The 25,758-nt window shown below is 35.3% G+C and overlaps 4 protein-coding genes across 6 annotated transcripts; 1 reads left to right on the plus strand and 3 right to left on the minus strand.

Annotated features, from left to right (window-relative positions):
* Positions 1–980: 980 nt before the first annotated feature.
* Positions 981–4,511, plus strand: LOC145562087 (zinc finger CCCH domain-containing protein 17-like). The gene is made up of 3 exons (XM_081622263.1): positions 981–1,411; positions 2,071–2,181; positions 2,281–4,511. The coding sequence occupies exons 1-3, from the start codon at positions 1,277–1,279 to the stop codon at positions 4,264–4,266; spliced, it is 2,232 nt and encodes a 743-aa protein (XP_081478389.1). The 5' UTR covers positions 981–1,276; the 3' UTR covers positions 4,267–4,511.
* A 2,144-nt stretch (positions 4,512–6,655) lies between these two features.
* On the minus strand, positions 6,656–12,477 carry LOC145562088 (uncharacterized). 3 transcript variants are annotated; one of them, XM_081622266.1, is made up of 6 exons: positions 9,542–12,477; positions 9,358–9,469; positions 8,510–8,626; positions 7,501–7,816; positions 7,288–7,411; positions 6,656–7,104 (listed from the first exon to the last, which is right to left on the minus strand). In XM_081622266.1, exon 1 carries the CDS (start codon positions 12,274–12,276, stop codon positions 9,544–9,546), a length of 2,733 nt encoding a protein of 910 aa, XP_081478392.1. In that variant the 5' UTR covers positions 12,277–12,477; the 3' UTR covers positions 6,656–7,104; positions 7,288–7,411; positions 7,501–7,816; positions 8,510–8,626; positions 9,358–9,469; positions 9,542–9,543. The 3 variants fall into 3 exon arrangements, with proteins under 3 accessions (XP_081478392.1, XP_081478391.1, XP_081478390.1); XM_081622265.1 differs by having other exon boundaries at positions 7,501–7,567; positions 7,664–7,816; positions 9,358–12,477; XM_081622264.1 differs by having other exon boundaries at positions 7,501–7,580; positions 7,664–7,816; positions 9,358–12,477.
* A 2,314-nt stretch (positions 12,478–14,791) lies between these two features.
* On the minus strand, positions 14,792–18,524 carry LOC145562089 (nucleosome assembly protein 1;3-like). Its single transcript, XM_081622267.1, has 11 exons — positions 18,392–18,524; positions 18,230–18,273; positions 18,020–18,103; positions 17,181–17,273; positions 16,743–16,827; positions 16,572–16,633; positions 16,270–16,484; positions 16,007–16,184; positions 15,875–15,918; positions 15,465–15,684; positions 14,792–15,131 (listed from the first exon to the last, which is right to left on the minus strand). The coding sequence occupies exons 1-11, from the start codon at positions 18,429–18,431 to the stop codon at positions 15,063–15,065; spliced, it is 1,134 nt and encodes a 377-aa protein (XP_081478393.1). The 5' UTR covers positions 18,432–18,524; the 3' UTR covers positions 14,792–15,062.
* Positions 18,525–20,139: 1,615 nt separating this feature from the next.
* On the minus strand, positions 20,140–24,659 carry LOC145562090 (small ribosomal subunit protein bS16m/bS16c-like). Its single transcript, XM_081622268.1, has 4 exons — positions 24,473–24,659; positions 24,217–24,361; positions 24,068–24,113; positions 20,140–20,608 (listed from the first exon to the last, which is right to left on the minus strand). Exons 2-4 carry the CDS (start codon positions 24,347–24,349, stop codon positions 20,368–20,370), a joined length of 420 nt encoding a protein of 139 aa, XP_081478394.1. The 5' UTR covers positions 24,350–24,361; positions 24,473–24,659; the 3' UTR covers positions 20,140–20,367.
* Between the last annotated feature and the right edge of the window lie 1,099 nt (positions 24,660–25,758).

A 25,758-nucleotide genomic window follows, 5' to 3' on the forward strand; every position in this document is an offset into this window, starting at 1 on the left:
CTCCCTACTTGATCATATTTTTTAAAAAATATATATAAAAAAAAATCTTCACAAGCACTTTAAATATCTGTATTTATTTATTTTTTCTATTATGTTTTTCAATAAGGAAAATTAAATAGCATATGTGTGAATCAATTGTATTTCTTATCTTTATTACTACCTTGTAATAGGTAGGTATAAATAACTAACAGAAGACGACAAAAGTGAAACTCGCTATTGAATCAAACTAGAAAAGCATGGTTGGATTATAATAATCGCAATTAGACCTATATATGCTGCTTGCTTCGCCTCGAGAAGTATTAAATTGATACATAATTAAATCATAAGAGATCATTTTTTCAAACCAACAACGACAAATAAGATGGATTACTTGATCACCCATTGCCTTTTAATAGACTTAATGATGCAGAGATTGTCATCTGAATTACATGAAGTAAACTAGCAGAGCAGATTGAAGGTAATTATGACCGAAATACATCACTCAAATCCAATGTTAAATTAATATGAATCAAACCCACAAAATATCATTTCGCGCGCAGACAATGTCGATGTAAACAAATCAAAATATCTTCCACTGACTTTTAATACCTTCATTATGATACAATTGAAGTTACATATTTTAGCACCTTCATTATGATCACTATCAACACTGAGAAACTCAGAAAACGAGCACACCTATAATACCTTCCCAAATCACCAAAATCTCAACACATAACTAACAAACCGTCGACTTTCAGAATCAGTTGCCGAGAAACCTAATACGCAAAGAACATTTACTACCTTCCCGATTCGCCTAAACTTCGATGCAGAACTAACCATCACCGTGGACTATCGTCTATCGGCTATACACGCTCTGCGGCCCTGCCCCTCTGGCCTCAGGGTATATATGGTACACAAAAAACCAAACCAAAACGGTAAAGTGTGGGCTACAAAAGGCAAAACAAGAAAGTATTTCATCCAAACAACAAAGCCAGTATCAATCTATCGGCCTTTTAAAGAAAAGCTTTTTAGAAGGCCAACAAAGCCGCTTCCAGCTGAAACCTTAACCAGCTTCAACTTCTCTCTCCTAATTAATCCCCAAAAACTCAAACTTACTACCCTCTTTCTCTCTCTACCCTAATCCTTCTTTCTCTCTCCTAATCCCAATTTTAATTTTGGGGAAGAAATCGCAAATCAAACCCTAATTTAGGGTTTCCGCGGTTCCCAATTTTTACCCCTGATTTATCGATCTATAGCTTAATCGACGCTATAGAAGTTGAAATTATACAATAAATTCATGGCTACTACCGTTACTAAGGAGGCGTTGCAACCCCAGCAAGGCCCTCCTTCGTCTTCGGCGCCGGAGGATGAATCTTTGAAGAGGAATACTGATTGTGTTTATTTTTTGGCTTCTCCCTTGACCTGTAAAAAGGTATTGTTTGATTTGTTCTAAGTATGGTTTGATTGATTTTGAGTTTATTAATTTTATGTGATTTTGTGGATTTGTTTTGTGTTTGTTTGATTTCTGTTTTTTGATTTTTCGGCGGTTAAATCTTTGGGATTTGAGTGAAGTATGTTTGATTTGAAGTTGATTTTAGGGATTGCGTTTGTTATTGGGTTTGATTTGGATCCACTTTATTTCTCAATTGAACTTGTTCGGTTTTAGGGTTTCGATCTTTAAAACAATTCTTTGAATGTCGATTAATTTTGGTTATCCTCGTTATCTAGGGTTATGATTTTAGTGTGATTTTGATTGGCTATTTTGTATAAGTTATGAAATAGAAGAGAAAGGTTTTCAATTTAATTTTTACGTAATCTGTTGGATCTTGCTTGATGCATATGTGAAATACGTTATTAATGTTTGTAAAACCAGTAGTGTTATCTGATTTGTTCGTATGCTCTTTACGAAAGTGACACGTTTTGAAGAATAGGCCTAATTAGTATGTATATAACGTCCGAGCTAATGTTATGATGTATTCTTGCCTAAGGTTTTGAAGCATAGGCGTAATTGGTTGTATGATTGGCTGAAATTGGTGGCTCTTTTGCTCTGTTTATCTGACATGCTCTCGGTATTGCTCTGTGTGTCTGCAGGGAGTTGATTGTGAGTATCGACATAGTGATTATGCTCGGATGAACCCAACAGATTGTTGGTACTGGATGAATGGGAACTGCTTGAATCCTAAATGCTCATTCAGGCATCCTGTAAGTTCTTATTCTATGTTAATGTTATGATATACTCTTGCCTAATTGCTTTGTTCACCAGACTGTACTAATACTAATCATCTTTTCCCAATTATTCAGCCTTTGGATGGTTTGGTGGGAAATCAAGTTGATGGGCCTTCTGCTCTTGTACCGCCTGGCCTACCTATGCTTTCAGCTCCTCAGAATCCAGTTAAGCAAGGAGTTCCCTGCATTTTCTTTCAGAGGGGACAGTGCTTAAAAGCCGATAGATGCCCTTACATGCATGGCCCAAGTCCTCCTAATACCAAGATTCAACAAGCTCCATCCAGCAGCACTCCTGCGCCTGGAGCTCATGCTTTCAAGAAAGCTTTTGGTAGTCTCGAAAAGTGTACACAACCCCAAATGAATTTCCAAGCAAATAAACCTAAGGTTGTTGAAACGCCACATCAAGCTAATGCATTTCCAAAAAATCAGTCCATTCGGCCGACGAATGGAGCAACTGTTGGAAAAGGCTATTTACCTCCTAGTGGTGTGACCGCCGCAGGGTCTTCTAAATATGGGGAAATAAAACCACCTTCTGTTGACAATGGAAATTCCAGAAGCAGGACTGGACGTGCACATCACGGTGGCTCATATGACGACCATTATTTTCAGAATGGTAGAGATGCTGATGACTCATTGAGGGAATCGTCTCCTGGATTTGATGTACTTGTGGATAATAAAGTCAACAAGGATGAGTTTTATCACAATGAAGATCAGTATGGGAAGATGAGAGGTCGTGACGGAAGAAATTTAAACGAGTTTGACATTGGTCGTCAGGATGATTACGGTTCAGTTGCTGATGTTGAGCCTGAAATTTATCACAATCGACGTGGCTATGATTCATTTGATCGTATGCCTGAGAAGTATGCTCGGGATCATCGTAGGGTATCATCAGAAAGATCACTTGGTGAACCTGCTCACATGGACAGGCGAGGTCCTCCATACAAGTCTGAGAGTCTTGATGTCAATCAAAATTCTGATTTGCGTCATCGTTTATCTAAGCATAGGAGGGTAAATGGCTTGAAGTCGGTAGTTAATTCTGACTACAGCCATGATGACCGTGCTGAGGATCGTGGCTACAGGAGTACTCGGAGGGACTCGCGCCGCTCACCAATACATGAGAGTTCTCGTGGCCACCGTCTTCAGGGTAGAATAAAGCTTCCTAGAAAATCTTCTCCAGTGAGTGTTAATGATATTTACTCAGAGAGAGAAAATGAAAGAGGTAGGAGCTTTGGAAGATTATCTCCAAGCAGGCAGCAAGTTTCTGTTCAACCAAGTCGTCTTCGAGATAGATTGAGTGGAATGAAACAAGATGAAAGCCGTGAGGGAAGAATGATAAAAGGTCCAATGATGAGAAAAGATACTGTTCCATCAGATGATGTCAATTTTGCCGGTCCAAAAAGCTTGTCTGAGCTAAAAGGAACCAAACATACTAATAGCAAGTCACATCAGCTGAAGAGCCAAGAACCAGTTTCAGGGGGGAAGTTAAGAGACACAGTCTTAGCCAGTTCTATTGGAACTGAGGGTAATATTGCGTTTGCTGGGCCCAAGCCATTAAGTGAGATTTTGAAGAGAAAAAGAACAGCTTCTACTGGTGGTACAAGTTCTGACGATAAAGAAGAAATCAAGGACAATGAAAATGATGTAAACTTGACGAGCAGTCCCTCAAATTGTGCTGCGGATACAAGAAAACAAGTCGCCTCTGATTCTGCTGATGAACAAGCAAAGGCCAGTAAAGTAGAGAACAAGATACTGGCAGTTGAGGCAGATGAAGAAGAAGGTGAAATTTCAAATAAGAAGATAAAGTCAAATGGTGACAGTGAATCTCCCTCACTTGACGACAATAAACAACCTGAAGCAGAAGAGGCTTTGGTTGTAGCTGATGGTGAAGAGCATGAATTTGATGAAGAGTATGATCATGGGGATGATGGGGAATATGAATATGAACAAGATGACGGAGAAGGGTATCATCTGAATGATGGTGAAACTGGTGACCTTGAAGAGGAGTTCATGGATGAAGACGATGGAGATGATTTCGCAAAGAAACTTGGTGTTTCTTTCTAAAATAGAACTCCTGCTTGATCATTGATTCTGCTTCTAGTTAAGTTTATTCAGCTCTTATCTGCTTTTTCTCCTTGTATGTTCTTCTAATTGTATTATACTGTTCTAAAGGGAAATTTTTCTATTTTATGGAGCCTTCAATAGTTCCCCTTATTTCTGTAGACACCGTTGTAACATTAGAGTTAATGAATGAAATTTTTAGTAGCTTGATTCCATTTTACAATAAGATTTGCAGTGATTTGTTGTTATGATGGTTCTAATTTGTTGAACGCCGTGGTTATTCTAGTCATTAGAAATTGATAATCAGTTATGGCAATAATAATATAGCCTCATTTAAACAGTATTTCGTTTGAGTTGTTATGTTGGCAGTACTTTGAATTCGAAAGTGGAAAGATGGTAGTGTAACGGTCATTGTTCCACAGAATAATCTTGTCTATTACTTGTACTATTTTGAGCAATGGCACTTTCATTATAATTTGCTGGATTGTGAAGATTCAACTTCCAGGCAACTTGAACTGCTGGTCTAAAACATGTTCTGCTGCTTTTCTTTGTTTCTTACCATAAAAAATAATAAGCAGATATGGTATGTTTATGTTGGGCCAATTGACCATATTGGTATAAAAGTTAACACCCTTATGACAGATTGGTATAAAAGTTATTGCCGGCGACATATTGGTATAAAAATTAACATGTGGCGACATATTGGTATATAAGTCAACAAATTGCGACATTTACCCCTATTTTCTCGTCGGAGGATATGCGTATGATACACGCGCTTAATTTTAGTGCTAATAACTTTTATTTGACATTTTTTTTTTGTACTTTTCTCTACTTTTTATATTAATTTTAAAAAATTATGAAGTAAAAATCCAAAAAAAAAAAAAAAGTTGAAAGCCCAAAAGTGATGAGAAAGAAGCTAGGGGAAAACGAATAGGAAAGCTTGAGCAAAGGGATATAAGCTTGAATGTATTGAGGGCGTTGGTCATTGAAGCATCACAAGGGTAGATTCTACTTTTTTTTTTTTTTTTTTTTTTTTTTTTTATAAAAAAAACACTCATATATATTTTTTCTTATTATATTGTTGTTACAAAGTTGTGGGTATAATACAAATGAAGTAATAATGAAAGTTAGCGTCTACTAGTAATTGGTTTTGAAATTAAATAACTAATATTGAGATTTTGTCTATTGTTTATTAGTTCTTTGGGGTTTTATCGTTTGATTGATTTATCAAAGTTATTGTATTGGAAGGGAAGAGGAAAAAATTATTATTTGGTGTAAGTATATTATGATAATAAATAAGATTGCAAAAGTAATTAAAACAAAATTTTGAAGTATACAACATGTTCTTTCATCCGAAGAAAAAATAGGGTAAATGTCACAATTTGTTAATTTATATACCAATATGTCGCCACATGTTAATTTTTATACCAATATGTCGCCGGCAATAATTTATATACCAATATGTCATAAGGGTGTTAACTTATATACCAATATGGTCTGTTTATGCCTGTTTATGCCTGTTTATGTTGTCTGTTCCTATTTTTAAACAATTAAAGCAATCAAACAACATATTACTCCATTTTTCCGGATTTCTTTGTCAACTTACTAGTTTAAATCATGGAGAACGGAGTATCATCGCAATAATTATATTACACCTCAGGATTTGGGAGCATAAATAACACAAAACTGAATTAATCAGTAATAACTCCCATTCAAAGTATTTATTGGTAACTTGGTATCCTGTCAAAAAAATAAAATATTTACTCGTATTTGTTTGATTCAAATGGAGTATATATTACACATTTACATGAAGTACAAAAACGTAACAATTAACTTTTTAATGTTGGTATTAAAATTTAATGTGATCATCGACCAAAAAAAAAATAAAATCTGTATGCGTGTACTTTAGGTGAAATTTGCAGCCATTGTTATGCTAGCTTGGAAAAGCTGGAAAACTCGCTTTATGAAATATCCAGAATATTATTTGATACTGTCCATAACAACTTGACAAGATTGTGAATTTGTGATAACTCAATGTGCTCCAGGATAAGTTACACCAAAATCCACGATTTTGTATTTGAGTCCATTAATAAAAACAAAAGTTTGAGCGGGTGTGTACAGAGTACAACTGGTATATCTGACTGATGATGATTTCCTATGAACACAGTACCCAACCCGAGTTGACTTGACCCACTCTTACCCGACCTATTTACCCGAATTTACAACTTATTACAGAACGCTCGTTTGATAGGCGGCTATATGTTGTAGACTTGTAATAAAGGACGACTCCTCTAAACATGTTTTAGATTTTAAGAAATTTCAATAAACTTAATGCAACCTTCAAATAACTAATTAAAGATGGTAATGATAGTTTACGAAGATAATGAGGTGATTGAAAATCCATTAGCATTACCAGAGAGGCAGAAACATTCTGAAATAAGGTTACAAGAACAATGTCAAATAAAGGTGTTTGGAGCCTTAATACTGGCTACTTTACCTTGCAAATCAATATAGACTTGTACATGTTCATTGAGGTCTAAGATCGAACAGACAATGCCTTCAAAATTTGTACTTATGGCAACATAACTGATGCTTAAAGATATCTTTAAAACTGTAAAATGCTTTGGAGCTCGGACTTGAGGCCAGCTTATGGCAATCTCACGCATATGGGTTTATCTTTCGTACAATTTATCTACCACTGAACTTTTGACTGATCATGGCCACGGTTAGGAATAAGGCTATGTACATATGGAAATCCATACACCGCAGAATTGATTTTGCTGTAGCTTAAAGGTGTCGCCTTTCTACTTGATTTGGCCGTCTTCAGTAGGTGAGCCAGAGCTGCGAATAAAATCAGCATCAATGATGTTTCTAAAGTACATATGTTTTCATGGAAAAGCTTAAGAAAGTTTGGTTGGTAGCAAATCTTTTTCAGGAATGTTCTGCCTTTTTTTTTTCACTTTGTCAATGGGTACACAAAATCCTCTTTATTCAACATTAGTTTCCAAGGATGAAAGATATTACCTTTTAGTTACGAAGGAATGCCACATCTTTGTCCTCCCTCCTCTTCTTCCTCTTCCATGATCTCCCCTTCACGTTCCTTTATTCTTCTCTTTTTTTTGTTTGCACACTTTGTCTTGATTGCAGCCTGTCATAAATAGCAAGAGCTTAAAATCCAGAGTAAAAACTGGACAAATAAAAAAAAGATTTAGTTATAAATAGTATAGAAGGGGCTACCTGTTTGGTAATTTTTTACAGGAACAAAGGGTTGCGTGGAAGGAAAGTTGAACAGCAGTAAAAGTCTCTGGTACATGAATCTATCAGCAAAGTAAAGTTTCACAGCCACACTCATAAGACAAGCTTGATTAGTTCTAAATTTTTATCAACAGTTTGTAACTACCTGCTCCGATAATCCAGGAGGATTTTGTCTTAAGGCTCTCTTGCGATTTCCTTAATTGACACATCTTGTCCAAGTATGTGAAGAATATATTAGTAGTGCCTAAAGCTCATCAGGGAACTATCTTGAAAATTAAGGATAGAACGCCTACATTATCTGCAATAATAAAACAGAATATCATGGAGGGTAAGGTAGGACAATGAATGGTTACGTACTTGTAATGGGATAGAATGGAATTCATAATAAAGCAATCAAGAAAAATCACATTCATGATTTATATGGATTTAGGAAGTGTACATGAGAAGCAACAAAAACAATGATCTAGACCATTTTCATAGTTGACAGCAGTTATTTATAATGAATAAGCAATACTAAAGTAAAAAGAGAAAATACTTGTTCATCAGCCTGATACCAAATTGGTACATCAGGGGGTATATAACTATATAAGACGTTTTGCTATATTATTTTAGGGCAACTTTGTACTTTCATTGCTGTCTTCCTCCCTTCTCCCTCCTCCATCACAAGTAACAGAAAAATAAATCTACAAATTAGCCAAATTCCTTTTTATCTGCCCGTGGGATAGTCTGGGAAAGACCCAGTTGCTTAGCCCATAAAGAAGCTAAAAAGGTGACTTTATTTCACTATGAATTACACAGAACAGCGAGAGTGAGGGATAGCTCAAGTGGTTAGAGCTTCCCTCTCGATTCCAAGAGATCTTGGGATCGATTCTCACCCCCGCCCTTGTGGCTCTCTAAATACCAAAAAAAAAAAAAAAAATTACACAGAACAGCACTGCCATAAAGCTGGAACATTTTCATAATCCCTCTATGGGAACTTATACTGGCATACCTTGTTGGATAATCAAAGGCACAAAACTGATAGGAACTGGCTCCTCTCCTTAGAAAAGCAATTGATGATTGATCATCACCAATCTTGTGTTTTTCAATGCTACATTGAGCCTGAGCACTAATGCAAAAAAGAAGCATGGTCAAGTAAAACACGAGAGAGCAAGAGAAGAGAAGGTTGAAGAAAGAAAATGTGCTAGGGGTGGGCTATCACAGCAGCTCATTAAGACAATAAGTAGCACCTAAGCTTGTACAGGCAAACAGACACTTCTAAAAGGAAGAATGTGTCTTGGTGTGATAGACAGAGACAAGCACATGTTAGGCACATTGACCTTGTATGGTAAATGACTTTTTGCTAGCCTCTTTTAGTTACCCTTTAACTTTAAGCTATTTCATATCGTCCTAATAGTGAAAGATCATATTTGGTAAATGGTTTTCCATGACCTTGAAAAAGGTGCCATGAGTAGCTTTTTCTCATTGACTGTTAGCTGTTTACTCAATTAATTATCTACTACATATATTTCACAAAAACACCCAACTAGTGATTCAAACACAGATCTTAATAAACACCTAGTGCTAAGTTGGCTCAAACAAGTAACAGTTTGAGAAGACTCAAACAACAGACAAATGAACCGATACAACCAATACTAGCTGATCAAACATGCTAAGTGAAATAACCAATTATTGATAGCCAAACAAGGCCATATCACATTTTAGAAATAGAAATTTTAAAAAAATCACCATTATTCTATCCATGCGACCTTATCCTAACTGTATCTAGTTTCAAAGCAAAATAACAACTAGGCCTAATAAATTTTATTAGAGTGCTTGTGAATCAATAGGAAAACTAACCTCAAGGATGAAATTTTCTCTATGAACACCCAGAGATCGGATTTTTTATTGGCATCCAGGGTTTGTGTGAAGCATCATGAATGAACACAAATTGGCTGAGCTGACTTGTTCACTGCAATTATAAGGTTTCTAGAAATTCTCAAACAAGATAAAACATCCCACAGAAAGTGTTGAAGCTTCATACCATCATCTACAGCGATTGTGCACCATAGCAGCAGAGTTTCTATCTTCAGTTAAGAAACCATTCCTAATCATTTCATTTTGTAATTTTACAGCCTCATCAGCCTTTCCATGGTCAAGATATTTTCTCACCAGTACACCATAAATAACTTTGTCAGGGCGAATACCCTTCCTGATCATCTCATCAAATAACATTCTTGATTCTTCAAGTTGACCAAAGTCAGCAAGCACCTGAACCAAACAGGTGTATGCCTGTAAATCAAGCTCCAAACCCATATCAATCATCTCATTCTTCAACTTAAATGCCTCCTCAATGCTACCAAACTTTAAATTGCCAGAGATCAAAGCTGTAAAAGCAGCTACATCTGGAACCATACCCTTAGCTTGCATTTGACTAAAAAGTTCTTTAGCCATCTCCAAGCAGTTGCTTTTACAAAGACCATCAATTAAAGCTGTATATATGACAACATTCGGAGATATACTAGTACCATCCATCCTACGAAATTGGTCCAGTGCATCCTCAACCAATCCCGATTTACACATACCATCAATCAAAACCGTGTAAGTCCCAAGTGTTGGAGCAATGCCCAAGTTCTGCATTTCCTGAAACAGATTAAGGGCCCCTTTGGCATCCCCTGCTCTAAAGTAAGCCTGTAACAAAGAAGTATAAGCATACAAATCCAGCTGCAAACCAGAACTGGTCATTTTGTTGATTAAGTTAAAGACTTCTTCAACATTTCCATGCTTTGAGTTCCCATCAATCAAAGCTGTAAAAACAGATCCATCTGGAACTATCCCCTTTGCTTGCATTTCATCAAAAAGCCTTTTTGCCACTTCCATGCAATTACTTTTACAATGAGCATCAATCAGAGACGTATAGATAGAAATATTGGGAGGTAAACCCGTAGCTTCCATTTTGTAAAAATGGTCAACTGCATCCTGGATCAGTCCCAATTTGCAGAGACCGTCAATTAACACAATGAATGTTACAAGAGTAGGCATGATTTCAAACTCTTGCATTTCCTGGAAAAGTTCAAGAGCTTTTATGGCATTCCCTGCTTTTAAATAAGCATCTATCAGAGTTGTGAACAAATGGCTATTTACCTCAAGACCAATCTGTTTCATTTCAGTTACTAAAACATTAGCTTCCTCAACTTTTCCTTCATTGCAAAGTCCCCAGATAAGGGTGCCATAAAGAGTCTCGTCTGTCTTTATTTCTTTCTTTTTCATTGCTTCTAAGATATTTTTGGCTTTTTCCACCTTCCCAGCTTTAATGCAGCCGTGAATAAAAGCAGTGTAGGTTTTCTGGTTTGGGATTATGCCAGCTTTCTGCATAGTATTAAATAATTCCTCTGCTTCTTCTACTCTCCCTTTGTCACAAAGGCCATCCATCAGAGCAGTACAAGTTACAACATTTAGGTCAAGCCCCACCTCCAACATCTCTTTCACTATTTTTGAAGCTTCACCAAGATTTCCGCTTTTACAATTCGCGTCAATCAAAGAAGTATATGTATATTCATTTGGAGAGAGACCAAGACGTCTCATATCAACAAAAAATTTCATAGCTTCTCTCATCATCCCTTCTTTGCAAAAAGAATCAATTAATGTGCTATATGTTACAACATTAGGCTTCAAACCATCACTTTTCATCTGACGAAGAAATTCGAAAGCTTGAGGTAACTTTTCATATTTACAAAAACAATTAATCAGAGTATTATATGTTATAAGATCAGGACGACAACCTACTTCTCTCATCTCCACGTAACTATTTATTGTTTCTTTTAACAGGCCAAGCTTTCCATGCCCATCAATCAGTGTATTATATGTAACAATATCCGGTATTAAGCCGCTATCTTTCATCTGATTAAACAATTCCATAGCTCCTACCATATCCTTCTCCTTGCATCTATCACATATCATTATGTTATAAGTAAACACAGATGGGGTCATCCCAACCCCAAGCAAATCACTGAAAATCTTCCTTGATGTCCCACCTCTACCCGATTCACAAAGCTTTCTTAGAAGGTTATTACACGAACGCACCTTAGGGAGGACCCTATATCTCTTCAACCTCTCAAAACACTGGCTAGCCTCATCAAGCATTCCCAATTCAATCAACACACTAAAAAACGCATCGAATACTCCATAACCCGTAACACAAACGCTCCTTGTCAACCACAAAGCATCAAACAAATCCACACCAGGCCACGGCTTGGACGAAAGTATCATTTCTTTCAGTATCAAGTTTGCATCATGGTACATTCTACTACTAAACAAGATATGAATCACTATACAATAAGATTCAGTAGAATGCCTAAACCCAATACGCGTTTTCGCCCACCGAAAGAACTTCATCATTAATTTAGGTTCTTCCTTCAATACAACTAAAACCCTTGAAACTAAAATTGGGGCTAATGCAGAATTAAACAAACTATCAATCCTAGCATCATTCCACCTCTCTTCAAGAACTAATTTTTTCATATAATCTCTATCAAAAACTTCATTGAAACAATCAGAATTTACTTTACTGCTAAAAGGGTATCTAAAGTTTAACAAAAAACCAGTGACCCAGATCATCAAATTGCATTGTAAAGGACAAATGATGAACTGGGTCGAAGGGAGGAGAGAGAAAGGCATATTATTATGAGGAAAAGGGGCAACAATGGACGCACCTATGCGATTGGAAATGGAGTTTCTGCGACCAACAACGCCAAAGAAAGTGCGAAGAAACAATAACATCGCTGATAATTGATGGGTTGTTGAAATTCAGTGAGCTCCATTGTCATAGCAGGACATATTTGGGGAAAGTTTTAGCCTGAAATCCCAAAAAAAATTAATTTTGTTTTTTGTTGAATTTGTAAATAGGATGTGAAGAAGAAGAAGTAGAGTGATTAAGAGCTGAACAAGTTGAAAAATGGGTTGAAGTTCTAATTTAGGGTTTATGAGAACTGTTGGGCATAAGTTTGAGCTTGGGTTTGCACTTTGCAGGGTTTAGGCTGCTCAAACACGCAGCTTTTGTTTTGTTTAATGTCCCTGTTTATTTTTTTCATTATTTTAAAAATTTTGTACTGTAAAATTTTGTATTGTAAAAATTACTCCTTATAAAAATTAAAAATCATACATTTAAATCGGGATGAATGTAATGGAATATTGTACCGTAAATACGGAATACAGTAACAAACAATGGTATAGACCAATACACATACATCCATAGCCCTACATACAATACCATTAGAAATTTGACATATTATCAGAAAATGGGAAAAAAATAGAAGTCAAATATAAATTAAATATAAAAATACAATTGTTGTAGGGGCCACATACAACAATTGTATTTGTAGCCTTTACCGACCAGACACAGCGTGGTGAAGTTAGTAGCCCAATAGAAACTCACCTTGTGATTTTAAGGTCACAGGTTCAAATCCCCCTAACTATAAAATGTTTGGGAGTAGGGAGATTCTCTTACCTCCCTCTCTACTCTCCAACGTCAACCTACCTGTGTCTTTAAGACGATTTATATATATAATTTCAACCATTAGTAAGAAATCAGTAAATTTTAATGAAAGAGAAAAATTATCCCGTATCAATCGCGATTTTCTTTTACTTTTTTTATTAACAGCTTTTATGTGTTATTTCCCTTTTAGAAAATACTGTATTTTTTTAACGATCTATAAGTAATACTCAATACAAATGATAATTTCAAAAATGAAAATGATTGATCACTTTGACGTATTTCAATTAAACTTGAATAATAGCATTAGTTTGACTTTTACACTACATATACTTACTTTGACTTACTACTTCCTCCGACTTAGAACATCTGAGATGTTGGACTTTTTCCATTATTCATATATTAGTTTTTATCATAATTTTTACTTATACAATAAAAACATACTTTATGAAATAAAATATGTTGTTAGATAGGTATTAATATAAAGTCTCGTAATATAATTTTAAAAAAATCTCGTTGATATTTAAGTATGTAAAAATAAAGTCAAACTAGTGCATTGACATGTGTACAAAGTTAACAGTGTAAGATATTTCGAGACAAATGGAGTATTATATAAAAACCAGATGTTATTATATTTTGTTGCATTAGTCACAATATATAAAGCGTTTTTTTTTTTTTTTTTGAAAAGATATATAAAGCGATTTATGTACTCCTATCTAAGTCTTTCCCGTAGAAAATGAACATAACCTATATTATTATATACTTCCTCTCTTCTATTTTACTTGACCTGTTTCTTTTATCACTCTTGCCAATGCAAAACTTTAACGATCAATAACTTTAATTCTCGATAAGTAAAAATTATAAAAGTTATATATTATGATAGTACTTGTTGAGACGAATTTAAAAATATCTTACATGAATATGTTTTTTTAATTATTATTCACAAAATACGGTCAAAGAAGTAGTGAATAGTGTAAAAGTCAAAGCGGGTCAAGTAAAAAAGAACGGAGGAAGTAGGAAAATTCTAAATTAAATATACATACTCTACTTTGACTAGAGCTAGCAATTGTGTAAATTTTGTATTAGAAATCTCTCATTATCCTAGCTTGTTTAAATTAGCATGTCGTGTCAGAATTGATTCGCATAATTAAACATGTAAAAAACCCTTGTCACTAACCAAATATTTTTGTGTCAAATTCGTCATATTAATATCAATTTCTGCCTGCACGGCAGCACTAACTTCGACTGATTGTTATTTTTTTTAACCCAAACCGAAGAAAATATTATTAGCCTTCTAGGCAAATAAGGTCCATTACAACAAAAGTGCAAAGAAATCTATAGTTACCAAAACTAGTGAAAATATTGGTAAATATAGAAATCTGCTGAAGACCTAGATAGGAAACAACATACAGCGAGCACGAACAGTAAGCATAATATAACCGAGGCATTAACGAAAGACTAAGAAAGCAGTAAATCACTAGGCAGATAACTAAGGAGATAACTAAGGAGCTAATGTTTGAGTAGACATCCATAACAGCGAGGAAAAAAGTGAAGCAAGCTTCAACCCGAGGAAGAAGATGCACCCAGATCAGCATCATAGATAGGTTTGGCTGATTGTTAGATTCCTCTAAAGGTTTACTTTCAAATCCAACTTTTCCAATTTTTTTTTATTTTTTTATTGATAATAATATATTGAAAAACATTATTAAAAAAAATTACTCCCTATCAAATAAGTTTGCTATTATCAACTATATTCACCGAATCACTGAGCACATAACTCCATATCAAAGTTGCCCAGGACAGTTTTTAAACAAAATCTCGGTAGAGCAAATGCTTCACCAATATAAGATATATAGATATTTGTTTTGACAAATTCCCTATTACACACCATTTTGCGAACTAATACTCAGATTGTCTCATCCATGAAAATAAAAATAGAAACGACTAGAAACTACAACTGTATGGGCATCCTTCGATAATCTTAATAACAAATGAAGGAAAATAAAAAAGATAAATCCAAAATTTTGCTGCTCTTCCCAATTGACATCACCAATCAACACACCCCACAATAAAATCACTGTTGCTTGCACTCTGGTGGCCTTTCACCAGACTGCTGGGCACCTCCTGATGCCTTTGCGCCTCTCTGCAAAAAAAGCCCAACAATTTACTGTTAATCAAATGCACAATATCTTCAGCTTTCCTTATTTATGTTCTACTATCCCCTTATCGTGAAAAGGGGAGGTGCCATTGATGAGTTGAGGAAGTAGTTTGGGAAAACAAGACAAGCAAATATAAGTACATCAATGCAATTGAAGCCCAAAAAATAGTAATCACTGCAGAAGAAACTTAGAGGTAGAAATATATGGCAACTACAGAAGAAACACAGAAATACAATGACAAGAAAGAAGCAAACTGTAAAGTCCTAGTTACGTTATATTTAGCAAGAGAAAAGAAATCTCTTTTAGTTGCCTATTACCTTCTTCTGGAGGCTGGGTTTGTCATCTTCCTCATCATCATCCTCATCTTCGTCATCTTCATCCTCATCTTCGTCCTCATCTTCATCTTCATCTTCATCTTCATCCTCGTCATCTTCATCAATATCATCGTCCTCACCTAGCACAAAGTCATCATCCTGTGCAGCTTCCCCAGTAAACCATGAAACAGCATGGGGAATGATTTTGTCACGAATTGTTGACCTGTAGACAATAAAATGAAAGTTTTATTCAACTTATATACGAGGATGAAGTCACACAATAATAACCATTTCATAAATATTATTTAAGAATGTGGTGTGAGAAATCAAATTGAACTCATATACTTTGTATGTAACTAAGCCAACAACATGACATCAGGTGAGCTGTAAAAGAAAGGAGATCATGAGCTTACCCAACATCATAATCTTGTTCCATAAGGGCCTGTAGCTCATCAGCCTGTAAAAAAAGGTAAAATTCAAATCAAATGGACCAAGTAAAGAGCTTCAACAAGTCAAACTATTTAACACAGTGAAGCACAACTCACAGCATCCTCGTCAATCTCCTCCTCATCCTCTGGGACATCAGGGGGGCTAAAGAAATTGAAAAAGCTATCAACAGCTTCGGTTTTTGTGATGGGCTTGGAATTCTTAGAACCCTTCTTTGGCTTCTTCTTCAAAATCTTCTGGGTCAGGCATTTTCCTGGGCACCACTCTATCACCGTCCTAAATGTATCAATTGCCATCAGTAATCTTGAAGTAAAGATAACAAATCATTGAAAGCAGTGAACAAAGCAAGGAAGCTACATACCCGATGGCTTTCTCCAAAATAGGTTCATCTTCATCAATCATGTAGTATGTCTTTGTCAAAACAGAATTTGTAAAAAAAGGATTAGGATCAAAGAAAAATTCAAGCTTGAATCCCTTTGAGGCTTCACCCTTTTGAGCATCATCCTTGGGCAATTCAACCCTAGACCATTTTATATCTTTAAGATATTTGAGAGCCTCTTCATCACGCTCCTGGATCTATAGTCATTTAGAAAAATAAATAAGTAAAAAGCAGCAAAAGTAGAGGACAAGCAGTAAATAAAGCTGACATCATAAGATACTAACCGATTCAGCCAGCACTTCATTAGTCTTCATTGCAGTGACCCAGAAATTAGGCACTCCTTTCTCTGAATTAAACAAGAAACAAAACATGAAACATTTCCAACATTAAACAAGCAAAGCATGAAACATTTCTAACTTCAAATATATACATAATAGTGAATTTCAATTAAGTACCTTCAGCAGCTTTATCAGCTTCTTCTGTTGCTGGTTCACTAACAACTCCTTCAACTTCAACAACACCGTTAACAATTTCATATCTCTGCAAAAGTACACCAATGTTGATTAAGGTACTTAACAACTGGTCTTTAAATAATGATGTCAAATCAAGCAAATTAAGTATTCCTAACATTCAATAATATAGCTTTCAAAATTCAATAGCTCCAAAAGGTAATGGCGCACAAAAATAATTTGGCATCCATAGTTCTATCTCCACATATTGTGGTTAAATATGCATGATTGAGTACAACAACACTACTTGATGAGGATACAAGAACTTATTCAACATCACGTTCATAAATATCCTTCTAAGAAAGTAGTTAACGATACTTTCTGCAGTAGTAATTTTAAGACTATAGAGTAAATTTAGATCAAGAAGTATCATAATTAGCATACCTTGGTGTAGAGTGGTTGATATAATTTCTGGTATTTATCTTCAAGTGCTCTTCTCTCCTCGAAGAACTTTGCCTCAAGTTCATCATGGTCACTCTGTCAATAAAAAAGGTAACGCTAATTTTAGCATTCATTAAATTGGGGCAGCTACTTAACAATAGGATTTATTAAACTTGTACCAATATCTGTCATATTAATAAATTGTAGAGCTTCATATTGGAATTTTACTTTTCAGGAACAACCACCAAACATTAAAAGTGAGTATTCGGGATAAACTTCTTATTGAAGAATTTCTTAACAAGCTAGTGTTTACAAACATTTATGAATAATGACGTTAACACGTGGGAAGCGAATATCATTTATTATCTTATCAAGAAAGCTTCACATTCCTAAACAACGGGCATGTCTATAGAAGGACATTAAACAAAACACCGGGAACATACCATTCATTTCAAACCAGAATTTGCAAACAAAACCCTCCTAATTGACCAATCTTCCTATCAAGAGTGTTTAATCAGGCATGGATTAAGCTATTGTTATACGAAAAAATAAAAGTGCTTTAAACGGAAGATCAATCAAATGCGTACTACATCTAACACGGTCACCCTAAGTCTATCAGCCATTCTTCCTACCCGTGCTCGGACATGGCAAACTTAAACCCTTAAAAAAAAAATAAAACAGGAATAAATTTTTCTAAAGCTGCTACATCGAATTTGGTATATATCAGGCAAAATCATCAAATTTGTATAACAATAATTTCCATTCCTAAAAAAAAATAATAATAAATAAATACAAATAATTAATTCAAATTTAAACAGAAAAAATAACGGAATATCAAGTACCTGAATCTGCCTCAGAACCTCTACACGCTTCTGAACATTAGGCGGTAACTTCTCAAGAACTGATTCATTCTCAGCCTTAGCAGCCTGGAAAAAAATAAAAAAAGAAAAAAAGCTTAAACCCTAAAAGAATTCAAAAGTCCACAAAAAAAGAAAAAAAAACCTTAAAATTAAACAAAGTTGAATAAACAAAATGAAAACTGACTGAATAACCTTAAGAGCGTTAAGAATTGCTGATTTATCCGCTGAATTAAGAGCTACAGTAAAAAAATCAAAAAACAAAAATCAAAAACATTGAAGAACAGAAAAATCATAAAAAAAAATAAAAAATTGAAGACGAAAAAATAAAGAATTAGGGTTTAACGAAGAACATACCGGCGGCGATGGTGGACATGTTGATATCGTTGTTAGCCATTTTAGAGGAGTGAGAAAGAAAGGGATAAAGTTCTGGGTTTCGGAAGCTCAAAAACCCTAATTTTCGAGCGGAAGAGAGAGAAAGAGTAGGGGTTCAAAGACTGTATTTATGTGAGAGATAAAAGGGGTGGGAAATGGGACCCACTTAAATAAATACGGTACTTTTTATAAAAAATGAAGTTTTTTATTTTATTTTAATAATGGTTACGTGGCTGGGATTTTGGGCTTTTTCCCGCCGAATCCAAATACTTTTTTGGGTTTTTTTTTTCCTTTAATTTTTGTTGTTGGTATGAGACTATGAGCTGTGAAGTATTTGGTTTGAATTTTATGATGGTACGAGAGTATGATTGTGGCAGATAATTCAGAGATTTTAGCTGTCATTGATGATGTTCAAACTTCTTAATTGGAATACAATGCAACTTGTTCATTACATTACCCGATTTAAATTGCGATATATTTTTACTAAGAAGACGGTCTTATATGGTATTAATTGCGGTTTTAAACATATTTACTGCATGATGACGAATCTTTAGATGACTTTATGTGCGGTTAAAATGAATTCTTTTGATGCTGATGATATGGTTGATTGATTTGTTCTCGTTTCATTTCCTATTGTATGTTGAATGTGCTACCGCCCTTGCGGTTGATTGATTTGTTCTCGTTTCATTTCCTATTGTAAAAGGTATGGAGCATACTGTAGCATTAAAATTATAGAAGAATTACCTTATATAGTGATAATTACATTTTTTTGTATGTAAGTATCGGTGATGTCCTTGTTTGGTAAAGACTAAAGAAGTTTGTCCAAATTTGGAGTGAGTATTGAATTGTATTTGGCAATTAGTTTAATGAAAAAAATGAATCTAACCTCTTAATTCTCGAAGAACTATACAGGAAGCTTTAATAGCCAATATTTGCCATTTGTCCCATACGGATCTTTACAAACAATTCTCTTACTTCGATAAAGTAGGTGGAAATTGAAGATCTATGCTCTATATGCTTCTTTCAACCATAAATTATGTCAATTTCTTTTATTGTCGAAGAATAAATTTTTCATCTATTTATTGACAAGGAAATAGTTGCATTTTCTTCCCCATTTTACACGGAGTATTTGATTTAATATTTAATTAATCATAAGCGTTTAGATTTACCTCATACGTTACGTGCCTATAATGAGATTTTATCAAAGTCCTATTGAACGTTTAGATTTATCTCATACGCTACGTGCCTATAAACTTCTTAAGGTAGCGTAGAATATTACGCCGTAGTATAATCTATGGGGACGTATCTAGGGAGAGAAGTGGTTTAGGAGATATTGAACCAACTCTACCCCATGTTGTGTGACTTGGGGCCTTGGAGGGAAACAAGAAAAGGACGTAACTGGCCCATAAGGCCATGATTAAATATTGTGCTTGCTGTTAAATCATTGTAAATCTCCCATGAAACTCCAGGCAGGCAAATCAAGAATAGGTTTGATAAATCTTTGTGCTTGCCCCTGAAATTATTGTGTTTCTGCTACAAATTTTATGCTTTTTCAGAGGTCATTGTCTGCTTCACAAGAACAATAAATGAAAGGGAGATTTTTTGCAGGAAATGAAATTAGGAACAAAACATTCACTGTTCCTAGATCGTCCAATTCTAACAGATTTATCTGAAGAGACTCTTCAGGGTGCAATGAGACCTTTAACGATATTGACTATATCAGACAGGAATTGCCAAGCAATAGAAATACTTATTCAACATCAATGATCAACCTTCTTTGGACAAGTTCACAACCAAAAAGAGGAGGCATTGACAGGAATCCTCCAAACACACAATGTTTCCAAACAGTGTAATTTTAATCCAAGTACTTTGTATATCGTAATTATGCATAAACTTGTACTACAAACTGCAGAAAAGGGTTGTCTGCTTTAAAATCTAAAAACCTATGAGAAAATGCATCATGAAGTGGTTGGGGTATCTACTATTTCTGCATCGTCGATGTTGGGATTCTCAGAATCCTCTGAGCTGCTAGGCTTTCCTGGAGTCAAAACACGTCCAGTCATGGGATCAACAAAACGGGTATCACGTGGCCCACCTTTGCGTCCCCAGGCCATCATTGGTGGAGGAGGGAGCAATCCGGCTCTAAACAGAACTCGCTGAACTGGATCTGATGGCTGTGCTCCAACTGAAAGCCAATACCTGTTGATAATGGGTTTAAAGAAAAAAATCAAGAGACGCTTGCAAAGGATCAAACACAACTCAAGTCAAGCAAAATTAGTCAAATCAAGTCCAACAATTCTGACTGGCTCTTATAAATGCAGCATCTACAATAATCCCTGTGGGACGTATGGGTAGATGAATCACACAGTTCATATCCACACAACTTAAACTCCCCCACAACCACCACCACCGCCCACACCCACACTTACACTCCCTCCCCCAACAACAAAGCCTTAGTCCCAAAATGATTTGGGGTCAGCTAACTTCACAAGGAACCATCCGAAAAGGAACAAGAAAATAACAAGATAATCGATTGAAAAAAAAAAAAAAAAAAAAAACCTAGGGTCAATAATTCAGCATGCCAAAGTGAAATGAACAAATAACGTTTTAAACTGCAGGTTTTCAATTTGAGTCCATAAGCAACCTCCATCACAGGATACCTCCTATCCCAACAAAATATAAGAATTGTCTAACAAGAGAAAGGGGCAACATCAAAGAATAATCAATTAATCAGAACAGTATTGCCTATCTTTTTGAAGTAGGGGCAGATTCAATGCTGCTGCTCCTTAGAATACTGTGTTTGAACTGTTGAACGTAGCACAGGGAGTACAGTGAACCAGTAATTCATTCCAGATTTAAAATTTGGAAGATGTAAGAAAATCCTTCCAACATGAGGAGTAAATGTTCGTAGGAAATCCCATCACATTCACAAATTATCGCCCAAGTAAACACCCAGAAAGACGAGGGCCTAATTCTAGCAGTTCGAAGCCAGACATCTTCACCAAACAGTGAAATAACAATTTGGATCATATATTCACATGTCTCGTACATGAGAAACTTTCCATTAAGGAGTATGTCAAAATCATAGGAGGAAGACAAAATGATTAACATTGATTTTTATGGCATCATATTCCAGATCACAAAACCAAAGTATCACAAATTACAGCTAAATTGCACCCTACTTCAGTGAAGCATATATAGCAATCAAGACCAATATGTAAAAGAACCAAACCATCATGAATTTTCTGAATGCTCATTTTAAAGAGCAGCAACATAATGTATTAACTTGCATTAGGGCATTAGATGATGAAACGTTAAAATTGAGAAATCTAAAATGGAAAGAGAACAATAATTAGTGTATAAGAAAATGGATGGATGAAATTCCAGATAAGTATCATGACTTGGTTGAAAGGAGTTAGGAAGGATATGAAGCATATGGATTTGCATGAGAATGAGGTATTTGATCATAAGGAATGAAGGAAGAAGATTTTTGTGGATGACTACAGTTTTGGTTCATGTAGTCAACCCCTCTTATGGGATTAAGGCTTTGATTGATTGATTGAATGAATGTAACATTAAAGAAAACATTATAGTACGTGACTACGTGCCTTAGCGCAAAAAGGAGTGTCAAGACAAAAACAAGAGATAATTGTTGCATTAATTTTTTTGAGTATTTGCATTGACATAACCCATCCTTCCACACAGAACATAAATCTGCAGGCCATGATAAATAGGCTTAGCTTGTCAACCAAAATTGTTGTTGGGGACAATGCTATTATAGTATTATTAGTTTGATGAACAAGATTGTGGAGCTGTAGACAAGCACCTAGAGAGGTCTCACTCTGCTTGTTTGGCGAGATCTAAATAAATGAATTAAAGAGTGTCACAGGAATAAGTTATAGTTTTCAAAATTAGGTTCTTGCCAACAATTTTAGGCTTAGGTTCAGATATTAATATGGAACTGCAAAAATTACAAACTCTCAGTTAACAACAGCTGAAAAGCCTCCATTAATATGCCAAACAAGTTCCCAAAGCATGATTATAATATAGACCTTTATTGGTTGGGGTCATTGATACAAATTGTGTCATCTCTTCCAGAGTCCTTATGACAGTTGAAGAAAGCTATCTCCTCAAATTTCTTTTCGAGTTCAACAGATTATTAGAAAATTTTCACAGATTTAAGTCATATATTTCAAGTTCAGTGGCTATAGCGACTTTGGTCCTACGTCAAATATGGTTTAAATGGTGACTAAGGTCACTAGAGCTAGCCTAGAAGTTAGAAGCTCTTCCCTTTCAATAGCTCAAGAGTTCCACATACATTGCAAAGAGATTCTTGAACATGAGTATTTTCATATTATAATGTTGGATCCTGCGATCATCTACTACTTGGGGCCATAAAATGACATGAAGAAGCTACTGTCTTGTTTTTGTCGAGATTCACCAGCCACCAATAGTACCTCATGAGTGTGACCATAAGAGTTTAATGGGCTTCTAAAGGTCAGAATTGGGTCTGATATCAAAGGAATTACCCTTCACTCAAATGTTATACTTTGTATAAAACATTATGGACAGTGTACAGAACACAATGAGGATACCCATAGACTTGACGGAACTTGTTCATAGACCTAATAAACCAAGCTAAAGCTTAGAGTAGGAAACCTAACCAAGAAATCGACCATAGAAATAAAGATAACATCAACAAGTAACAGAGACTTGAGACCAAATACTTTATTCATAATAGATTAAAGGAAAAAATGATGGATACAGCCTGATTCTAAAAAATGTTCAATGAAACATATAGTGCTTTATGATTTAAGATTGAGAGTATATAAATTGGGCATGCCTGGACTGCAGAAATTGCATTTGAATTAAGCTTTTTTATCTGTAGTTATAAGACTTGGTATAGATACAAACCATTTACAAAATGCAAATCGCAGCATACTAGCACCCACGAACTTCCTCCAGACCCCATCCCAATGACCCTACCCAAACTTCCCAGAAGTATATTGCATCACCAAGTATCTGATATCTGGGATGCCAACATTGCTTTCCATATGTTCAAGTCACCAAGACCCAAGTGCCTAAATAAACACGAAATGTGAACCGAATAAAAATAACTCACTGTTGCAGCTTGCACACAATTTCATATCATACATAAATGACGATGCTAATTGGTTTCAAACACACACTTAAGACCTAAGAATCTAAGATACGGGACAATGGAAAAACCTTTCCCTCTTGAAATTGTTTTTGGCAGGACAGCAGCAAATGATCCTTATATGAGTTAGCTCAGTAGATAACATCGGCCAAGCACTTCCACCAAGAAAAAGGTCATATAGAGGCAAACAGCAAACTCTTCCGGGACAAACCCATTATCTTCATACCCCTCAAAAGTCTACTTCACTTAGCTTATCATCAGTAGCAATGATCAACTTAAATTCATATTAAGGTCGAAACTAGCCGAGTTTTTCTACATTTTATCTGCAAGTTCACAAACTATAGTCCACACAAATGCAGCCTAATTTACTTACCAAATTCTTCTCTAAAAAACATTTTTCAAGGTGTTCATCATATATTAACAAGAATCACACTATAATGCAACAGATTAAACAATAAATTCGAAAAAAAAAAAGCAATTTGAAATGCATAATCACTTACTTCACTCTATCAAAATTAAGCCCCATTCGCTTTTGCCCATCTTGACCTACATATATCAAATAATTCAACCAAAAATAATATAAAATTAATAAGAAATAATCCAAGATTTAATATTTTAAAAAAGGGAAAATGGGGAAAGAGAAGAAAACCTGGAAGAGGGTTATAGTAGCCAAGAACTTCGATGTGTTTGCCATCTCTAGGAGACCTGCTATCAGCCGCCATAACCCTATAAAAGGGTTTATTTTTACACCCAAATCTAGATAATCGAATTCTCACCACCATTTTTTCTGGGTTCTAAATTTCAAATAAAATCAATTATTAGTGACAAAAATGAATAAAAATTGGGAATTTCTTCAGCAAAAATGCAATTAAGATGAGGGTTTTAGAGTAAGAAAAGGGTTTAACCTGGTATAAAATTAGTTTTGTACTTGATGTCTCAACGTTTGAGGAAGACAAGCCACACTCAGTCTGAGTCACAGCAGCAGCAGACACCAAGCTACAATAAGCAATTAAGGGTCTGTGGGTTATGCGATTGGAGCACCCAATGTGGCTCGGGGTATTTTTTGGCAGCAGGGAATACAAATGATTGAAATACGGAGGTTTAATCTGTTATCGTATAATTACGATACCTTCTACGTAGTGCTGTCAAATTTCAAATCGAAACCGTTTAACTGTCCGAAACCAACCGACTCAAATGAGAACCGAACCGTTTAAAAACCGTTATATGTGAAACCGAATCGAAAAATAACCGAAATGTTTCTAACCCGAAACCGCTTTCAACCCGAAACCGTTTGAACCGGGATAAAAACCGTTTACACCAAACTGTTAACAACCCGCGACCCGTTTTCACCGAACTGTATATGAACCGAATAGTTTATAAACCGAATCGTTTATGAACCGGACCTCTTATAAACGAATCGGCTACAAACTGCTTACTTTAAAGAGAATATTAAAATCAAGTTAAAAGGTGTTTTAAATGAAATATCTTCCTGCCAAATTATTATCATAGTATAAAATATCTTCTTGCCACTAAAAATCCTCCTGCGATAAACTGAACCGAAAAATAATTGAACCAATTATAAACTAAATCGAAAAAGAACCAAACTAGTTATAAACTGAACCGAAAAAGAACAAAACTGTTTCTAACCCGAAACCGTTTCCGACCCGAAACTGTTTGAAACCGGGATACAAAAACGTTTACACCGAACCGTTAACAAATTGCAACTCGGCTGCACCGAACCGTTTACTACCCGGACTTTTACAACCCGACCCGAATTAAAACCGCTCCAGAATAAACCAAAACCGAATCGAACCGATAATTACTTAAACCGAACTAGAACCGACCCATGAGACACTTAAACCGATTTCAAACCGATCTGATTTAATACCGAACCGATTTCAAACCAAACCAAACCCGAACTGTCAAACCGTTTTGACAGTACTACTTCTACGAAATAATCCATTGACTAGGAGTGCGCGGTTAAAGCCGGTTTATTTCAGCTTAATTTCAATTTAGTTTAGTTTAGTTCAGTTCATCTTTTAATTTTCTCCTCTTGTAAAATATACGGAGTATATTTCAGCTCTATTCAGTTCAATTCAATAAATGTGAACAAATCTTTAGTCGAGTTGGAGTTTGAGATTATTGCTTGACACAACCACTACAAGAAAAATGTCTTTTTGTAGCGATTATT

The sequence above is a fragment of the Chenopodium album genome, chromosome 10 (genome assembly GCF_948465745.1).
Source record: "Chenopodium album chromosome 10, dcCheAlbu1.1, whole genome shotgun sequence".
Taxonomy (NCBI): domain Eukaryota; kingdom Viridiplantae; phylum Streptophyta; class Magnoliopsida; order Caryophyllales; family Amaranthaceae; genus Chenopodium; species Chenopodium album.

Bases quoted from the DNA above. Each gene is read 5' to 3' on its own strand.
- LOC145562087 (XM_081622263.1), top strand. From the start codon at position 1,277: ATGGCTACTACCGTTACTAAGGAGGCGTTGCAACCCCAGCAAGGCCCT. The intron at 1,412-2,070 runs GTATTGTTTGAT...GTGTGTCTGCAG, and splicing joins CTCCCTTGACCTGTAAAAAG to GGAGTTGATTGTGAGTATCG. The intron at 2,182-2,280 runs GTAAGTTCTTAT...CCAATTATTCAG, and splicing joins AATGCTCATTCAGGCATCCT to CCTTTGGATGGTTTGGTGGG.
- LOC145562088 (XM_081622266.1), bottom strand. From the start codon at position 12,276: ATGTTATTGTTTCTTCGCACTTTCTTTGGCGTTGTTGGTCGCAGAAAC.
- LOC145562089 (XM_081622267.1), bottom strand. From the start codon at position 18,431: ATGGCTAACAACGATATCAACATGTCCACCATCGCCGCCG. The intron at 18,104-18,229 runs GTTATTCAGTCA...ATTTTTTTCCAG, and splicing joins CAATTCTTAACGCTCTTAAG to GCTGCTAAGGCTGAGAATGA. The intron at 16,185-16,269 runs GTATGTAGCTTC...TGATACATTTAG, and splicing joins ATTTTGGAGAAAGCCATCGG to GACGGTGATAGAGTGGTGCC.
- LOC145562090 (XM_081622268.1), bottom strand. From the start codon at position 24,349: ATGGTGGTGAGAATTCGATTATCTAGATTTGGGTGTAAAAATAAACCC. The intron at 24,114-24,216 runs GTTTTCTTCTCT...TGATATATGTAG, and splicing joins CTACTATAACCCTCTTCCAG to GTCAAGATGGGCAAAAGCGA. The intron at 20,609-24,067 runs GTAAGTGATTAT...CATTATCAACAG, and splicing joins CTTAATTTTGATAGAGTGAA to GTATTGGCTTTCAGTTGGAG.